General features: G+C 41.6%; 1 protein-coding gene across 1 annotated transcript in view; it reads right to left on the bottom strand.

The window, feature by feature from the left end:
• LOC111961825 (electrogenic sodium bicarbonate cotransporter 1) overlaps window positions 1-13,424 on the bottom strand; it is a 69,859-nt gene extending 56,435 nt beyond the window's left edge. The window contains exon 1 of the mRNA XM_070442836.1: window positions 13,308-13,424. Coding sequence (XP_070298937.1) covers window positions 13,308-13,330 — 23 coding nt within the window. The 5' untranslated portion in view covers window positions 13,331-13,424. The remainder of the gene's footprint in view (window positions 1-13,307) is intronic.
• Between the last annotated feature and the right edge of the window lie 3,035 nt (window positions 13,425-16,459).

Raw genomic sequence — 16,459 nt, 5'->3', positions numbered from 1 at the left:
TCAGGGCTAGTTACAATAGATATAAACCAGCAGCAACAAGTTGTCTATCATACTCTACCACCCTGGTAGTGCCCGTCTTGACTGCATCAAATCGTTGTTAAAGAAGCATAGAGTTAGCAAGGCTAACTTAGGTTATTTTTGAGCATCCTTGTTCTACAACTCCATTCATATGAAAACAAGACTACGTGTTGGTTGATCATTGTAGCCTACTCCTCATTTAGCCAATTTAATTTAATTTCAGTTTGCATTGATTAGAAACCAGTGGTGGGGCCGTCAGGCCAGCAAGCGCCTTCTCTGCGTGCCTAAACATCATCAGAATATATATATTTTTTTTAATATATTTCCCACAAATATGATATAAAGTATTCCCCAGAGTAAGAGTTATACTCTTCATATTCATAGCTTCCTCTGGTTGCCAGTTGAGATTTGGAAGGGCTGTCTTTATGTTAGATCTTTTATCCAATCATATTCAGCCATCATGTCCAGGGTCTAAAATCTGCCCTCAGCCTTCAGAATCAACAGCTGCGGCACTTGTAGCTTAAAGTGAATGGAAATGAAAATTTAGTGTCAACCAATCAGCTTTAGAGTTGGCTATTGTACGCCTGCCTAGCTGCTGGCTCCAGTGTACACAGTAAGCCAGCTAGCAGCTTAGTGCGTGCACGTCTTTTGATTGGATTACCAAATTCAGAGCAGTCCTATGGGCAGGTCTATGCAGAAACCTCAAACTTAGAAAAACTGAACTGGATAAAGGAATTAATTTGCTACTACTAAGCTGTTTTTTCAACCCACAATGGCAGAAGAGGAAAGATATCGATTTGTCGAGAATATTAATTAGTAACGCCATTCTCAAGACTAACTTTTCAGAAAAGTTTGACATTGTAAGAGAGGTCGCCCGACGCCGACGCTACAAAGCCTGTCACAGGCGGGAAAGGGTTCGTTCGCCACTTTCAAAGTGTCCAATACGACTGCCATCGATGGCTCACAGGCTCCGAAGAAAGCACTGCAAACCGACTGCTGGGAATGCCTCATTATTGCAAGGCTATCGATTTGTGTTTGAGCCACACTGCTTGCAAACTAGATGTCTAACCAAGCAGCAACGAACACCAAAGTACGGCTGGCACATAGACAAGCAATGTGCTTTTTGAAAACTTTGGGGAGACCCGAGTGGATCTACAGCTTCAACTAAACAAGCGCGCCAGAGCAACGGAAACTGCACAATGAAAACGTGAAGATATAAATAGCGAAATATTGAAAAGACTCGAGTGTGGTCAGTGTTGGGTAAACAGGAACTGTCATTTAGGACACGATGAAAGTCTGACTCCGACAAAACAAGGAAACTACCGTGAGTTTCTTTCTTTTTCTTTCTGAAAAGCACACACAGATGTACAATACCAACCTGTCCACTAAACAAAAGTGTTCATTGGACGTCAGGCGAAATACAAAAATTACCTAATTTATCTATTGCTGAGATGAGGAGAAGAGATCAAAATGGAATTATAAAAAAGCTCCCTTTTTGCTTATATGGTGGACGAGACAACAGATGTGGAAAATGCAGCACAGCTCTTCACTCGTCTGCGTTATGTTGACGGACACAGGAGTCAAGGAGACGTTATATCCGATTTGAAGATTTGACAAGCGCAAGCGAGCTGAATACATTGCCGCCTCTTAATTTCTCGTTTCTTGGAGGAAAATTGAATGTATTCTGGATGTAAATGGGTGGCACAGTGTGATGGCGCAGAGCAAGTCATGTGCATCTTGGACTCAATAGCGGTGCAGGCTAAAGTAAGAAGGCGAACGATGCCTTATTCATTTCAACGTGCTATGCACTAATCAAAGCATGTGAGCTACTCGACGTCAAGAGCCTCCAAAGCTTAAAGAATGCATGTCCTTCGTGCCAACCTCAATGCCTTGCAGCAATTTTCCACGATCCCTAAGCGCACGCAACTGCCTGATGACATTCTGCAAGCATCGACTTCCTAAGGTTGCACCAACGAGTGGCAATATACATCTAGAGTTGGTCAATGCAGTCTTTGAAATAGAGTGCCCTAAAGGAGCTGTTTTAACCACTTACTCGAACATCATGATGACCATGACGGGAATACTTGCTTATGGTGATGATTTAATGCACGTTTGATGTTGAGTTTTGTTTTTTGCTTAAACATTCAATGGATTTTAATATCGCATGGCTTTTTGGAATTCTACAGAAACCAAACTTGATTACAATTCTGCCTGACAAGGTGAACAAGTTTTTGTGACACAATTGAGCAAGAGAGCGCAGGTTCAGTCAAATCTACGATGACACCAGCGCGCATCTTCAAGTTCACCCAGCGCACGCAGAGCCCAAGCACAAGGAACCTCGACACATACTACAACAACTCCACAGCAATATTCTGGACAACATTCTTTGCCAATACGAAACAGTTTCAAGACCCACGAAAAATTAATGTTTCTCTCCCTCCTGGACCCCCAGCACTTTCAGACCTACCGGAAAAAAAATTACCCCAAACAGCCTTCTCCAGCTTAACAGAGAGTCACGAACACTGTTCGACCTATCCAACTAAAAACAGAACTGACTTAATGTATGCTATGACTGATTTTAAGGGAAAAGTCCCCTGATCTCCTTGATTCCTTAAGCAGAAAAATCTGAATGAGGACATTGGGCAACTTTACACATTGCATGTGTGACAGTGACTATCCCTGTGTCCACGGCTTCTGTCGAGCGGTCATTCTCGGCCTTAAAGCGAATCAAAACTATTCCAGAAATGCTACTGACAGACTCGGCTTCAGCATTAGCCTCCTGCGATAGAAAAGGACTATTGGTGAACTAAACGCACAGATAGACTGTACAACAGAGTCATTGAAGTTCTTGAGAAAGAAAGGAGGAAAGATTTTGTGTTCAAATAATCAGTCTTGTGGAGTAGGCATACAATGCATTTTATTTTTATTAAATGTTATGTATGTTTCGCATTTATTTCGTTAATATTAAATAGCCTATATATTAACAAAATAAAATGGCAAATAGCCGATGTTGCAAATTATTTGTTTCTTTCTTTTATTTCAGTGAATAGTTATGTGCTTTATCATCACGGTGAAACTGCTTTGGTGCGACAATGCGCTGTTTAGTAACACACTGTATTTTTTTTTTTTACTTAAAGCTCAAAGTTTGTGGACCAAAAGGATAGAAGAAGAATATTAAATATAACTGTGCACTCGACTATGTTCTTGCCTATTATTGAACTGTACTGTATTGTACTCGTCCCCTGCAATTCTCTGAATAAAAATGTCAATTTCAAGTGTACGCAACGCCTCTGGTCGCCTGGTTATACTGCGTTTCTGTCTAAATGTATAGTGTCTAGAGCCATGGCATCATAATGATGGTAATAAGAGGTGGATTAATTCGGGTGGGACTGTGTAGGACCTCACTGAAGGCCCAGGCCCCAGGCCCACGGCACGCCACTGTTAGAAACCTCCCACTTCACTTGCTACATATGGAGCATCTGACTAGCGCCGCTTTGATTGACCAACAATAATAGTGTAACGACCCTGGGTTTATAAGCGAGGAAATCGACTCTGCCCCACAGAGATAAACACAGCTCTCGGACAGAGAGAACATCAAGCGCAGATGTGTTGTTAAGAGTCCCTCACCTATATGATGTAGATAGTATGACTTTGATATACCACACCTGGGTGGGTGTTGGTGACAAGGGGGTTAACGTTAGAAAGCCTTGAAGGCACAAGGTCAAAGAGGGTTAACTGAGACCATGATGGTTGAACTGACGCACATGAGTGACCATGATTTACTGACCAATTGACTGACTCTTGGTCTAAAGGAAAGAGTCAGTGTGTGTTATATGATATACTATAATTGTCCTCGAGGGGGAAATTTGACTGAACAGAGAGTGCTTCTGCTTCCAGATAAGTACATACAATCAATTGACACAACATACATAGTGTGTGTGAGTGAGGGTTCTTTCTTTACAAAACAACCCCTCTATGTTATGGGTTCATCACGTTTCACAGAAAATAGCAGGGGATGTGGGACGAAGCAATAAAAATACTTGTACATTTTACCTTTATTTTAAATCAGGGAGTCATACGGAGACCAAGGTCTCTTTTACAAATGAGCCCTGAATTACATAAAATGCAAACATCAACATCAATACAAAATGCAAGCAGAAAGAAAAACATGGTCATATTTTTTATTTTTAAACATGGTCATTATAAATAAAAAAAATACGAACATTCATCAGTAATAAAGTCCTTAGTCAGCTTTTTGAATTTCCCTAGAGCAGTGGTCAAGATCACTTTGAGACAAAATGCATGCCGAGATCTACCTTTTTTATTTTTTATTATTACTTAAAAAGCACAAGCCTATTCAACATTAACCAATTAAAAACAGTTCTGTAGCAATTAGGTTAGTGCAATAGGCTATTTCTTCTACTGGAGTGATGGCCGGCATCTGATAGTCAGTCTGAGGGAGGGAGCAGGGGTGAGGCTGCCTCTCACCCGACTCACGGTCCCTTCTTTCTCCCACTCTCTGCTGAGAAATGGGGACACAGTCTTCCAGCTGATGGCGAAACTTAAGTCCCACTGCATTACTTATGCCTCACGCACCAATTAATGTTGTTACTCCTCTGACCAGGGAAAGTTAAATATTCCTTGATATTAAAAAAAGACAAGCTGCAAATGACGCAAGCTTATCGAAATTAGGATTTTATGGTTTATCAAACTGTTGAACAAAGTGTTGACAGTGCTGAATAACAACTTAAACATGAACTTCTTCAAAAACAGCAGCCCTGTGCTGTATCTGTTGAGTTTCGCTCTAGTTATGGTTTTAAAAGTTTTGAAACCTCACATTATCAACTTTGTTGTACGTTCGAGGCTTATATTTACAGTCTATGGCGCTACGAAACTGTGCAGACACTGATCTGAGCTATCTGATTGGCCAGCGGTGGGGCTATAGCTGCACTTGATGTGCTCTTTTGCCCTACCGGGTAAGCAGTGTTCTGCACTAACAGCCAACAGCACAAAATAAAAAAAATTAAATAGGAACGCAAGGCTTTATCATTGTTTTTTTTACAGAAATGTTTGGTGATCGACAAGGAATGGCTTGGAGATCGACCGGTTGGTACAAAAACATCACATTTAAGAACATTTTGAAGATTGTTCCACAAATAAGATACAAGAAAACTAAAAGCTGATTTACCTAACTCAGGAAAGACCAATGGAATTTCCAGAGTTAATCATCCCTGACACCAGGTGTGGTATGTCTAAAGTTTAGTAAAGATGTCAAGTAACTTTTAAACCAGTTACATGCAGCCTGGTCTAGGACAATTGAGGAAAGCCTCTGAATTCAGAGTGAGTGATCAATAGGTCAATGAAGAGGGCAGGACAATGTCTTTTATCCACACAGTTAACCACATCATTTATAACTAGGAAGGCAGCAGAGATAATGTTATGACCTGGTCTAAAACCCAACTGATGTACATTTAAAAGATATAAGCTGAGAATTAATCAAGGATTCTAATATTTTAGCTCGGCAAGAAAGTTGAGAAATAGGGCGATGAATTATTTAGGTCACAAGGGTCACCACCTTTGTGAAGAGGGAGTACATGGGCTACTTGGGGATATTACCAGATAAAATCGTCAGGTTAAAAATATTGGTTAATGATTCAGCAACAAGGGGAGCAGAGAGCTGCAGCAAAAATGGATCAAGCATATCCGCCCCAGTCAACTATTATTATTTTTTTTTACATCAATCTTAAGCAAGGCATCTAGCACGTCACAGATAGTCAATTGTTAAAATGAAAACAAAGATTCTGTCGAGTCAGCTAGAGTCTGGCAGAGGGAAAAGCAGTCGTTTGACTGACCAAGGTCAGTTAAACCACTGTTTCTCTCAAATAAAGCCTTCATCATAAAATTATGATTAAAAGCATCAGTTATCCCATTTCTCAGTTATGATGCAATCAGAAAGAACTTGCTTAGGCAGGGAAGAAGAGGAATTTGTACGCTTCAGTGCATTTACTGTTTTCCAAAATTGAGAAGGATAACCAGCAGAGTCAGAGCTTAAAAAGTAGCTAGATATAGCTTTCTTAAATCAAGGTACTACCCGTTTCTCAATTGTCTGAAAGAATGCCAGTCCACTAGAGTCAGTTTTCCTTGCTTTGGCCCAGGCCTGATTTCTCATCTGAATGAGCTCAGATAACTCCAAATAAAACCAAGGGTTAGATCCATCTTTGACTCTGAATTGTTTAAAAAAGGGGCGTGTTTATTTGCCAGAGGAATAGATATGGAGAACACATTTTCTAGGGCCAATTCAGGGTCAGGAATACAGGAGAGTGGCTAAATAAGAGTAGAACATGTCATGTAAAAACCCTTGAGGAGAGAACTTTTTAAAAGGTTATTTTCTTAATTAAACGAGAACTAGTATTTTGCTGTTTATCTTATACATACTATGGGCCAATGATCACTGAGATCATATGGAAATACAGCATCATATTTATTTTGCTTATTTGTAAGAATAGTTTTCACATTTAGCCATGTGGGTTTTGAGATCAATTGAGAAAGATTAAAATCAATGCATATACTCTTAAATTGATCTGAGGCCGGGGATAGCCAATCCCCGAGGACAAAAAAAAGTTGTTAAACACTTGGATATAGCACCAATAATATCCACCATGGCAGCAGGGGGGCTGTAAATCTTAGCAACAAATACATGTGTATTCTGGTTTATGGACACGTCTACATACTATAGAGGGTTCACCCATAAAATGATTAATTAATTCAAGGTTTATACAAATATGTCCATTCCATAGAGAATTCTGTCAGAAAAACAATAGTCCAAACCGCATGCCTCTACCATATGGCTCAAAAGTTACATACATATGGCTCAAAAGTTACAGACAATTTACTCTGAGAATTTAGCATGTTCAGAGTGAATTGAATGTCATCACAGGCAAGCAGTAGTGAAAATAACTTAAGTAAAAATACTTTAAAAAGTACTACTGGAATAACTGTACTTTACTATTTTTGACAACTTTTACTTCACTCATTCCTAAAGAAAATGATGCACTTCTACTCCATACATTTTCCCCAGACACCCAAAAGTACTTGTTACATTTCAAATGCTTAGCAGTACAGGAAAATGGTCTAATTGACACACATTTACTGTATTAAGAGAAAATTCTGGTCATCCATACTGCCTCTGATCTGGTGGACTCACTAAACACATGCTTAATTTTTAAATTATGTCTGACTGTCTGAGTATATTTAAAACCAAATACTTTGAGACTAACTCAAGTAGTATTATACTGGGCGGCTTCCCCTTCAGTCATTTTCTATTAAGTTATCTTTACTTTTACTCAAGTATGAAAATTGGATACTTTTCCCCACCATTGCAGGCATGATCAAAAAGTGGTCACTGCTCAATAAAAACTGTCAAGTACAAGTATATTAAGGTTATGATATTGTAGAAAACAATCTAATGATTCATTCTATGTAATTTACAATGAAAAAGGGCAAAGAAAACAACGTTTTTACAAATTTCCTAGCACCATCTTGAATTACCCCGTTTTTCTTTACATTGTACAGCAGTGAATGAACACCCTACATACTACATATACAGAACCGATCGTGGTTTTCTTTACATTTCCAAGTAAGTGTAAATAACAAGCATCTTAAAACAACAACGTGTCACTGAACTGAGACCAGGACCACACACAACCGATGTGGTGGTCAGAGCACTGAGACGAAGAGGTTTGTCCCTTTAGAATTCTCCACCTGCCTCACCTAACCTCGCCTCATCCCACATCCGACATCAAACGGCCCTACCTTGCCTCCATTTAGGCCCCTTGAGGGGAGAGAGGAGACAGGCCTCAGGGACAATCACCTCTATAGGGGAAGGAGGAGACAGGCCTCAGGGACAATCACCTCTATAGGGGAAGGAGGAGACAGGTCTCAGGGACAATCACCTCTATAGGGGAGGGAGGAGACAGGCCTCAGGGACAATCACCTCTATAGGGGAAGGAGGAGACAGGCTCAGGGACAATATTCTATAGGGGAGGGAGGAGACAGGCCTTAGGGACAATCACCCTATAAGGGGAGGGAGGAGACAGGCCTCAGGGACAATCTACCTCTGTATGGGGAGGGAGGAGACAGGCCTTACGGCGACAATTACCTCTTAAGGGAGGGAGAGAGACAGGCCTCAGAGGACAATCACATCTATAGGGGGAGGACGCGAGACAGGCTCTCAGAGGTGACAAATCACCTCTATAGAGCGTGATGGGAGAACGACAGTGCTCAGGCGACAATCACCTCTGTAGGGGAGGGAGGAGACAGGCCTCAGGGACAATCACATCTATAGGGGAGGGAGGAGACAGGCCTCAGGGACAATCACCTCTATAGGGGAGGGAGGAGACAGGCCTCAGGGACAATCACCTCTATAGGGGAGGGAGGAGACAGGCCTCAGGGACAATCACCACTACAGGGGAGGGACTAAAGCACTCCATTGAATTGTCCTCCAATAGGTGACTAGTCCTTCAACCAACCATCAGTGCAGATAAAGTCACCATATAAGACGTAAGACAATGATGTAACAATGTGCATTAACTAAGATTTAGTCATCTTTAATGTAAAACTGGAAACAGCTGGGGCCGTATGTATCAAGGGTCTCAGAGAAGGAGTGCTGATCTAGTGTAGGATCAGGTCTCCCCTTGTCCATCTTAATCATTGCGATGTAAAATGCAAAATGGTTCCTAAAATCAGCACTCCTACTCTGAGACACTTGATACATAGTCAGAACCGCAGTCAGAAAGCAACCTGTTCAGGAAAAGGGACAGATCATATGGGAGGTCACAGAGGTTGTGTTCTGGGTTCACTGAGGGAAAAGAGCAGTGTTTCATCCAGATAAGAGTGAGCTAGTAGTTCACCAGAGGACACACTACTACCCTACGCACGCATTCATGGACACACACACACACTTCCTCCTACTCACGCATACATGTAAATACACACGCTACTGCCCTACTCAAGCAACTCCATATTGGAGCCATTCCCTGGACTTTAGTGTGTCCCTCACCAATATGATGTAGATAGTATGACTTTGATATACCACAGCTGGGTGGGTGTTGGTGACAAGGGGGTTAACGTTAGAAAGCCTTGAAGGCCCAAGGTCAAAGAGGGTTAACGGTGTAAGACCACGATGATTGAACTGACCACTCCTTCTCTGAGACACTTGGACTAAAGGAATGTGTGTGTGTTATGATACGATATAGTTTAATGTCCCCAAGGGGGACATTAGACTTTGGACAATAGAGAATACTGCTGCTCCCACAAATACATAGAATCAATTGACACAACAAACAAAGAGTGTATAATTCAATGCATGAGTGTGTGCACACACATACACATAAAAGTATTTGGACACCACTTCAAATTAGTGGATTTGGCTATATCAGCCACCCCCGTTGAGGACAGGTGTATAAAATCGAGCACACAGCCATGCACTCTCCATAGACAAACATTGGCAGTAGAATGGCCTTACTGAAGAGCTCAGTGACTTAACTTGGCATCGTCATAGGTTGCCACTTTTCCAACAAGTCAGTTCGTCAAATTTCTGCCCTGCTACAGCTGCCCCGGTCAACTGTAAGTGCTGTTATTGTGAAGTGGAAATGTCTAGGAGCAACAACAGCTCAGACGCAAAGTGGTAGGCCACACAAGCTCACAAAACTGGATTGCCGAGTGCTGAAGTGTGTAAAAATGATCGGTCCTCGGTTGTGACACTCACTACCGAGTTACAAACTGCCTCTGGAAACAACATCAGCACAAGAACTGTTCGTTGGGAGCTTCATGAAATGGGTTTCCATGGCCGAGCAGCCGCACACAAGCCTAAGATCACCATGCGCAAGGCCAAGCGTTGGCTGAAGTGGTGTAAAGCTCACTGCCATTGGACTCTGGAGCAGTGGAAACACGTTCTCTGGAGAGATGAATCATGCTTCACCACCTGGCAGTCCGACGGATGAATATGGGTCTGGTGGATGGCAAGAGAACGCTACTTGCCCCAATGCATAGTGCCAACTGTAAAGTTTGGTGGAGGAGGAATAATGTCTGGGGCTGTTTTTCATGGTTCGGGCCAGGCCTCTTAGTTCCAGTAAAGGGAAATCTTAACGCTACAGCATACAATGACATTCTAGATGATTGTGCTTCCAACTCTGAGGCAACAGTTTGGGGAAGGCCCTCCATTTTCAGCAGGTCCATATAGAAATTGCTTGTCGAGATCGGTGTGGAAGAACTTGACTGGTCTGCACAGAGCCCTGACCTCAACCCTTTTTCTAATGACTGCCTTGCCTGGTTCACCAACTACTTTGCAGACAGAGTTCAGTGTGTCAAATCGGAGGGCATGTTGTCCGGTCCTCTGGCAGTCTCTAGTGGGGGTACCACAGGGTTAATTCTCGGGCCGACTCTTTTCTCTGTATACATCAATGATGTTGCTCTTGCTGCGGGCGATTCCCTGATCCACCTCTACGCAGACGACACCATTCTATATACTCCGGCCCTTCCTTGGACACTGTGCTATCTAACCTCCAAACGAGCTTCAATGCCATACAACACTCCTTCCGTGGCCTCCAACTGCTCTTAAACGCTAGTAAAACCAAATGCATGCTTTTCAACGTTCGCTGCCTGCACCCGCACGCGCCGACTAGCATCACCACCCTAGACGGTTCCGACCTAGAATATGTGGACATCTATAAGTACCTAGGTGTCTGGCTAGACTGCAAACTCTCCTTCCAGACTCATATTCAAACATCTCCAATCCAAAATCAAAGCAAGAATCGGCTTTCTATTCCGCAACAAAGCCTCCTTCACTCACGCCGCCAAACTTCACCCTAGTAAAACTGACTATCCTACCGATCCTCGACTTCGGCGATGTCATCTACAAAATAGCTTCCAATACTCTACTCAGCAACTGGATGCAGTTTATCACAGTGCCATTCGTTTTGTTACTAAAGCACCTTATACGACCACACTGCGACCTGTATGCCCTAGTCGGCTGGCCCTCGCTACATGTTCGTCGTCAGACCACTGGCTCCAGGTCATCTACAAGGCTATGCTAGGTAAAGTGCCGCCTTATCTCAGTTCACTGGTCACGATGGCTACATCCCACCCGCAACACGCGCTCCAGCAGGTGTATCTCACTGATCATCCCTAAAGCCCAACCTCATTTGGACGCCTTTCCTTCCAGTTCTCTGCTGCCTGCGACTGAACGAAATTGCAAAAATCTCTGAAGTTGAGGACTTTTATCTCCCTCAACAACTTTAAAATCTGCTATCCGAGCAGCTAACCGATCGCTGCAGCTGTACATAGTCCATTCTGTAAACTACCCACCCAATTTACCTACCTCACCCCCCATACTGCTTTTATTTATTTACTTTTCTGCTCTTTTGCACACCAGTATCTCTTCTTGCACATGATCATCTGATGATTTATCACTCCAGTGTTAATCTGCTAAATTGTAATTATTCGATTTATTGCCTACCTCATGCCTTTTGCAGACATTGTAATTAGATTCTCTTTTTTTTCTACCATGTTATTGACTTGTTTATTGTTTACTCCATGTGTAACTCTGTGTTGTTGTCTGTTCACACTGCTATGCTTTATCTTGGCCAGGTCGCAGTTGCAAATGAGAACTTGTTCTCAACTAGCCTACCTGGTTAAATAAAGGTGAAATAAAAAAATAAAAAAATAAAAAAACATCGAACACCTTTCGGATGAATTGGAATGCCGACTGCGAGCCAGGCCTAATCGCCCAACAAGTCCCCGCAGCAATGTTCCAACATCTAGTGGAAAGCCTTCCCAGAAGAGTGGAGGCTGTCATGGCAGCAAAGGGGGGACCAACTCCATAATCATTAATGCCCATGATTTTAGAATGAGATGTTCGACAAGCAGGTGTCCACATACCATATAGTGTGTGTGTGTATATACAGTACCAGTCAAAAGTTTGGACACACCTACTCATTTTCTACATTGTAGAATAATAGTGAAGATGTCAGAACTATGAAATAACACACATGGAATCATGTAGTAAAGCTGCCTTGATGACCCCTTTGCACACTCTTGGCATTCTCTCAACCAGATTCATGAGGTAGTCACCTGGAATGCATTTCAATTACCGGGTGTGCCTTGCTTATTTGTGGAATTTCTTTACTTCTTAATGCTTTTGAGCCAATCAGTTCTGTTGTGACAAGATAGGGGTTGTACACAGAAGATAGCTCTATTTGGTAAAAGGCTTAGTCCATATTATGGCAAGAACAGCTCAAATAAGCAAAGAGAAATGACTGTCCATCATTACTTTAAGACATGAATATTTCAAGAACTCTTGAAGTTTCTTCAAGTGCAGTCACAAAAACCATCAAGCGCCATGATGAAACTGGCTCTCATGAGGACTGCCACAGGAAAGGAAGAAACAGAGTTACCTCTGCTGCAGAGGATAAGTTCATTAGAGTTACCAGCCTCAGATTGCAGCCCAAATAAATGCTTCACAGAATTCAAGTAACAGACGCATCTCAACATCAACTGATCAGAGGAGACTGCGTGAATCAGGCCTTCATGGTCAAATTGTTGCAAAGAAACCACTACTAAAGGACACCAATAAAAGTAAGAGACTTGCTTAGGCCAAGAAACACTAGCAATGGACATTAGACTGGTGGAAATGTGTCCTTTCATCTGATGAGTCCAAATTTGAGATTTTTGGTTCTAACCGCTGTGTCTTTGTGAGATGCAGAGTAGGTGAACAGATGATCTCAGCATGTGTGTTTCCCACCATGAAGTAAGGAGGAGGTGGTGTGCTGGTGTGGGGGCCTTCACAATCACCCGACCTCAACCCAATTGAGATGGTTTGGGATGAGTTGGACCGTAGAGTGAATTAAAAGCACGCAACAAGTGCTCAGCATATGTGGGAACTCCTTCAAGACTGTTGGAAAAGCATTCCAGGTGAAGATGGTTGAGAGAATGCCAAGAGTGTGCAAAGCTGTCAAGGCAAAGGGTGGCTACTTTTAAGAATCTAAAATATATTTTGATTTGTTTAACACTTTTTTGGTTACTACATGATTCCATATGTGTTAATTCATAGTTTTGATGTCTTCCCTATTATTCTACAATGTAGAAAATAGTCCAAAAAAAGAAAAACCATTGAATGAGTAGCTCTGTCCAAACTTTTGACTGGTACTGTCAAAAGCAACGGCTAGGAGGTATCACTATAATAATGTATATATATATAAATAATAAATGAGAGAGAAAATCTCTCTCCTCACCTGGCTGTCTCCTTCCACTCCATCTCCTGTCCGTCGACGGCCAGCAGTTCGTCCAGTTCAGTGAAGAGCTGAGGGGGCGGGGGGCCGTCATCCTCCTCACCCAGGATAAACCTTATCCTCTCTGCTGCTGCAGAGACTATGGGGAAAGAGAGCAGAGAAAATGGATGGATGGATGATAGAGAGAGAGAATAACTTTTGACTGGTACTGTATATATGTGAGCAATGCAGTAAAATACTAAGTGTTGACATCTGCGATGACTTATAAGAAAAGGAGAAAAAAAGTTTTGCAACACCTGTAGAAGTGATGGCACTAAGAGGTTGTTAAGCTGTTATTCACCAGACTCTCTGAGGAAGAGAGTTTCCTGTGGCCATTATTAAGCTCCACAGAATGACTGACTTAATTCAGGATTCTTTTCAGATGCAGTTGCAATGTTAGCATCTGCAATTCTACACATTTTGTCATGTAGCTGAGAACAAAAAATCAGTTTTTAAGACAATGTCCTGCAATTCTATACATTTTGCCATGAATACTTTCAAATTTTAGCATTTCAGACCGTCTAGTTTTTATTTTGGTAATTGTTAGTTGTCGTGTCTTTGGCTATGCCGGATTAAGTGATATGACATGCTATTCTGTAAAATAATTTCTTTGTAATTAATATTACCTGATTAAGCTAATCAGGTGAATGTAATTAACTATAAAGTCGGGGCACCACGAAATAATGTTTATAGAGCTGTTATCTTCAGAATAAACTCTTAAAGACCTAGTAATCTTTTACATTAATAGCAGTCAATATTTAATCCTCGCCTTATTTAGTCTCATCTGAAAGTTGTAAATTCTTGGTTATCTTCACGAACCCTGGCTAACAAGTTGAATCAGCAATACAAAATTTGTTTTAATTATTTATTTACTAGATACCTAAATAATCACACAGAATTACATCTACACAGAATGTATCATACATTGATTACAAATGATGTCCTAAAGGAAAACATCCCTAGCGGACAGAACAGATATGACAGCTGGTTACACAAAGAAAGGGGGGTTGGTTTTGAGTGAAAGAGCGGGAAGACTGAGGAGCAAAAAGGTTTTGTCTCTATCGGGCCGTAGGCAGCTATGCTATCGTAAATACAGTATCTTATGCATTCTGAATTTCCGCCCATTTGAAAAAGGAAAACGCAATAAATATTTACTCTGAGCTACACTTCGATCGGTTGGTCGTAGATGGGAGGCCTGGTTGTCCTTTAAAGAATGTCTGGTGGTAGAATGGATACTTGGTAGTACCATCGTCGTGTGGTAGAACAAATACTCTGTCCGTCCTCTCCTAGTCCACGTCTACAGTTGCTGCGCTAACGCAACGGCTAGGAGGTATCACTTCTTTAGTGAATAAGAGTTCAAAGTTCATACCAAGTTGCCATACTTTTAAGCTCATGCTATAATCTGGCTGGTATAGTCGAAATTCATCCTTTCGGCGTGTTGACCTTCATCTTCACGTTGAAATTCAATGCTAATTTCGTTAGGTTATTATCTGAGCCCTTTTAATGTAGGATCGTCGCCCTAACGTCCTCGGAACAGAAAGTTACATTTTCGTAAAGGGGCTTATATAGGGTTGGGAGAGAGGGCCGTGTTTCATAGTTTACAACCACTGTCTGTTCACACGGGCGGGGCCACGGAGTTGGCAGAGTTTACTCTATGACAAACCGTTCTCTCATTAAGAAGCTAAATTACATTTCATCTTTTCACAAATCGTTTCATATTTAAACATTTAAATTGCACAACAATTCCATGTGAATCTGATAACTATAATGTGTAAACTTTCCAAGATAGTTTGTCATCCTATCATTAGTAATAATGTCTCAGATGACAACTGATCTGGCATCATATTCCTCAAGTACCAACGCATATTTTCAGCTGGTTGGATTACCTAAATATGGTTCCTTTCCCCACCCTTTTGATGTTATAAGACTCTCTCTATGTTAACAAAGGACTTTCCAAGAGTCACTCTGTAGAGTAGGGAGAGAGAAAAGGGGAAAGGTATTTATGGGGGTCATAAACCTGCCCCATCAGGCCAACGTCATGACATAGTTCACAAAAATGATTATTTAAAAATATATAGCTCCATTATCTCTACATACTTTAGATATGCTTTTAGTCATTTAAGTTTACACTGAAAACATTTGACTATCCCAAATGCTTTTATTTTTTTAACAGGAAGAAAAATAATAATACTGTCCCGCCACTGCTAAATGAATATAGGGGAAACACTGCTTACTGACAACTAAGAAACACTCACACACCACACCAGAAAGGAATTTAGAGTTGTTTTATATAGTTCAGCAAATAATTATGAAATAGTTAGCTGTGGATTCAAAAGTAATCTTTTAATCCATTACTAATCACTTTGTGCTACATTGGTAGTAGTTGCGCTCTATAAATACAGTTTTCCGTTGTAGTTAATTATACTGATTTATTTTCTAGGACAACTTTATCCTGTTCCATTAGGAGATACACACATACAAATAAATAATGCAGAAGTGCTCAAAATAAACAAAGAGGGGACAAATCCCAGAGTGAATATTTCCGATGAGACAAGGGGCCGACAGAGATATATTTTCCACCTGCTCGTTGAACATCTCATTCCAAAATCATGGGCATTAATATGGAGTTGGTCCCCCCTTTGCTGCTACAACAGCCTCCACTCTTCTGGGAAGGCTTTCCACTAGATGTTGGAACATTGCTGAGGGGACTTGCTTCCATTCAGCCACAAGAGCATTCGTGAGGTCGGGCACTGATGTTGGGCGATTCGGCCTGGTCTTTGCAGTCTGCGTTCTAATTCATCCCAAAAGTGTTCGATGGGGTTGAGGTCTGGGCTTTGTACACGCCAGTTAAGTTCTTCCACACCAATCACAAAAAAATATATTTCTGTCCCCAAACTGTTGCCACAAAGTTGGAAGCACAGAATCGTCTAGAATGTCATTGTATGCTGTAGCGTTAAGATTTCCCTTCACTGGAACTAAGGGGCTTAGCCCGAACTACGAAAAACAGCCCCAGAACATTATTCCTCCTCCACCAAACTTTACAGTTGGCACTATGCAGTCGGGCAGGTAGTGTTCTCCTGGCATCCGCCAAATCGAGATTTGTCCGTCGGACTGGC

The sequence above is a fragment of the Salvelinus sp. IW2-2015 genome, linkage group LG4q.1:29, assembly GCF_002910315.2.
Source record: "Salvelinus sp. IW2-2015 linkage group LG4q.1:29, ASM291031v2, whole genome shotgun sequence".
NCBI classification, from domain to species: Eukaryota; Metazoa; Chordata; class Actinopteri; order Salmoniformes; family Salmonidae; genus Salvelinus; species Salvelinus sp. IW2-2015.
This window is presented reverse-complemented; position numbering and strand designations above follow the sequence as displayed.